The sequence below is a fragment of the Oxyura jamaicensis genome, unplaced genomic scaffold, assembly GCF_011077185.1.
Source record: "Oxyura jamaicensis isolate SHBP4307 breed ruddy duck unplaced genomic scaffold, BPBGC_Ojam_1.0 oxyUn_random_OJ66533, whole genome shotgun sequence".
Lineage (NCBI taxonomy): Eukaryota > Metazoa > Chordata > Aves > Anseriformes > Anatidae > Oxyura > Oxyura jamaicensis.
In genome coordinates, this window is record NW_023308192.1 from 1 (window position 1) to 519 (window position 519).

General features: G+C 72.8%; 1 protein-coding gene across 1 annotated transcript; it reads left to right on the forward strand.

Annotated features, from left to right (window-relative positions):
- Window positions 1-6: 6 nt before the first annotated feature.
- Window positions 7-504, forward strand: LOC118159067 (microtubule-associated serine/threonine-protein kinase 3-like; the record flags this gene model as incomplete). The annotated part of the gene is made up of 2 exons (XM_035313704.1): window positions 7-177; window positions 274-504. Coding segments are annotated over exons 1-2 (309 nt in total), but the record flags the coding sequence as incomplete, so codon positions are not given.
- Between the last annotated feature and the right edge of the window lie 15 nt (window positions 505-519).

The window sequence follows — 519 nt, forward strand, 5'->3', positions numbered from 1 at the left end:
GGGGGGGGGTCCTGGGGGGGTCCCAGCCGCCGGGCTCCCCGCAGCCTGCTGATCACGTCGCTGGGCCACGTGAAGCTGACGGACTTCGGGCTCTCCAAGATGGGGCTGATGAGCCTCACCACCAACCTCTACGAGGGCCACATGGAGAAGGACGCCCGCGAGTTCCGGGACAAGCAGGTGGGCGTGGCCTCCGGGGGCGTGTCCGATAGGGCGTGGCCGATAGGGCGTGGCCGATAGGGCGTGGCCAGCATCGCCCCGCCCCCCCCCCCCCAGGTGTGCGGCACCCCCGAGTACATCGCCCCCGAGGTGATCCTGCGGCAGGGCTACGGGAAGCCCGTGGACTGGTGGGCCATGGGCATCGTGCTCTACGAGTTCCTGGTGGGCTGCGTGCCCTTCTTCGGGGACACCCCCGAGGAGCTCTTCGGGCAGGTCATCTCGGGTACGGGGCCGCGGGGGGCCGGGGGGGACCGGGCACGCCAGGGGGGGGACGGGAACACCGGGGATGTGGGCGGGGGGGGG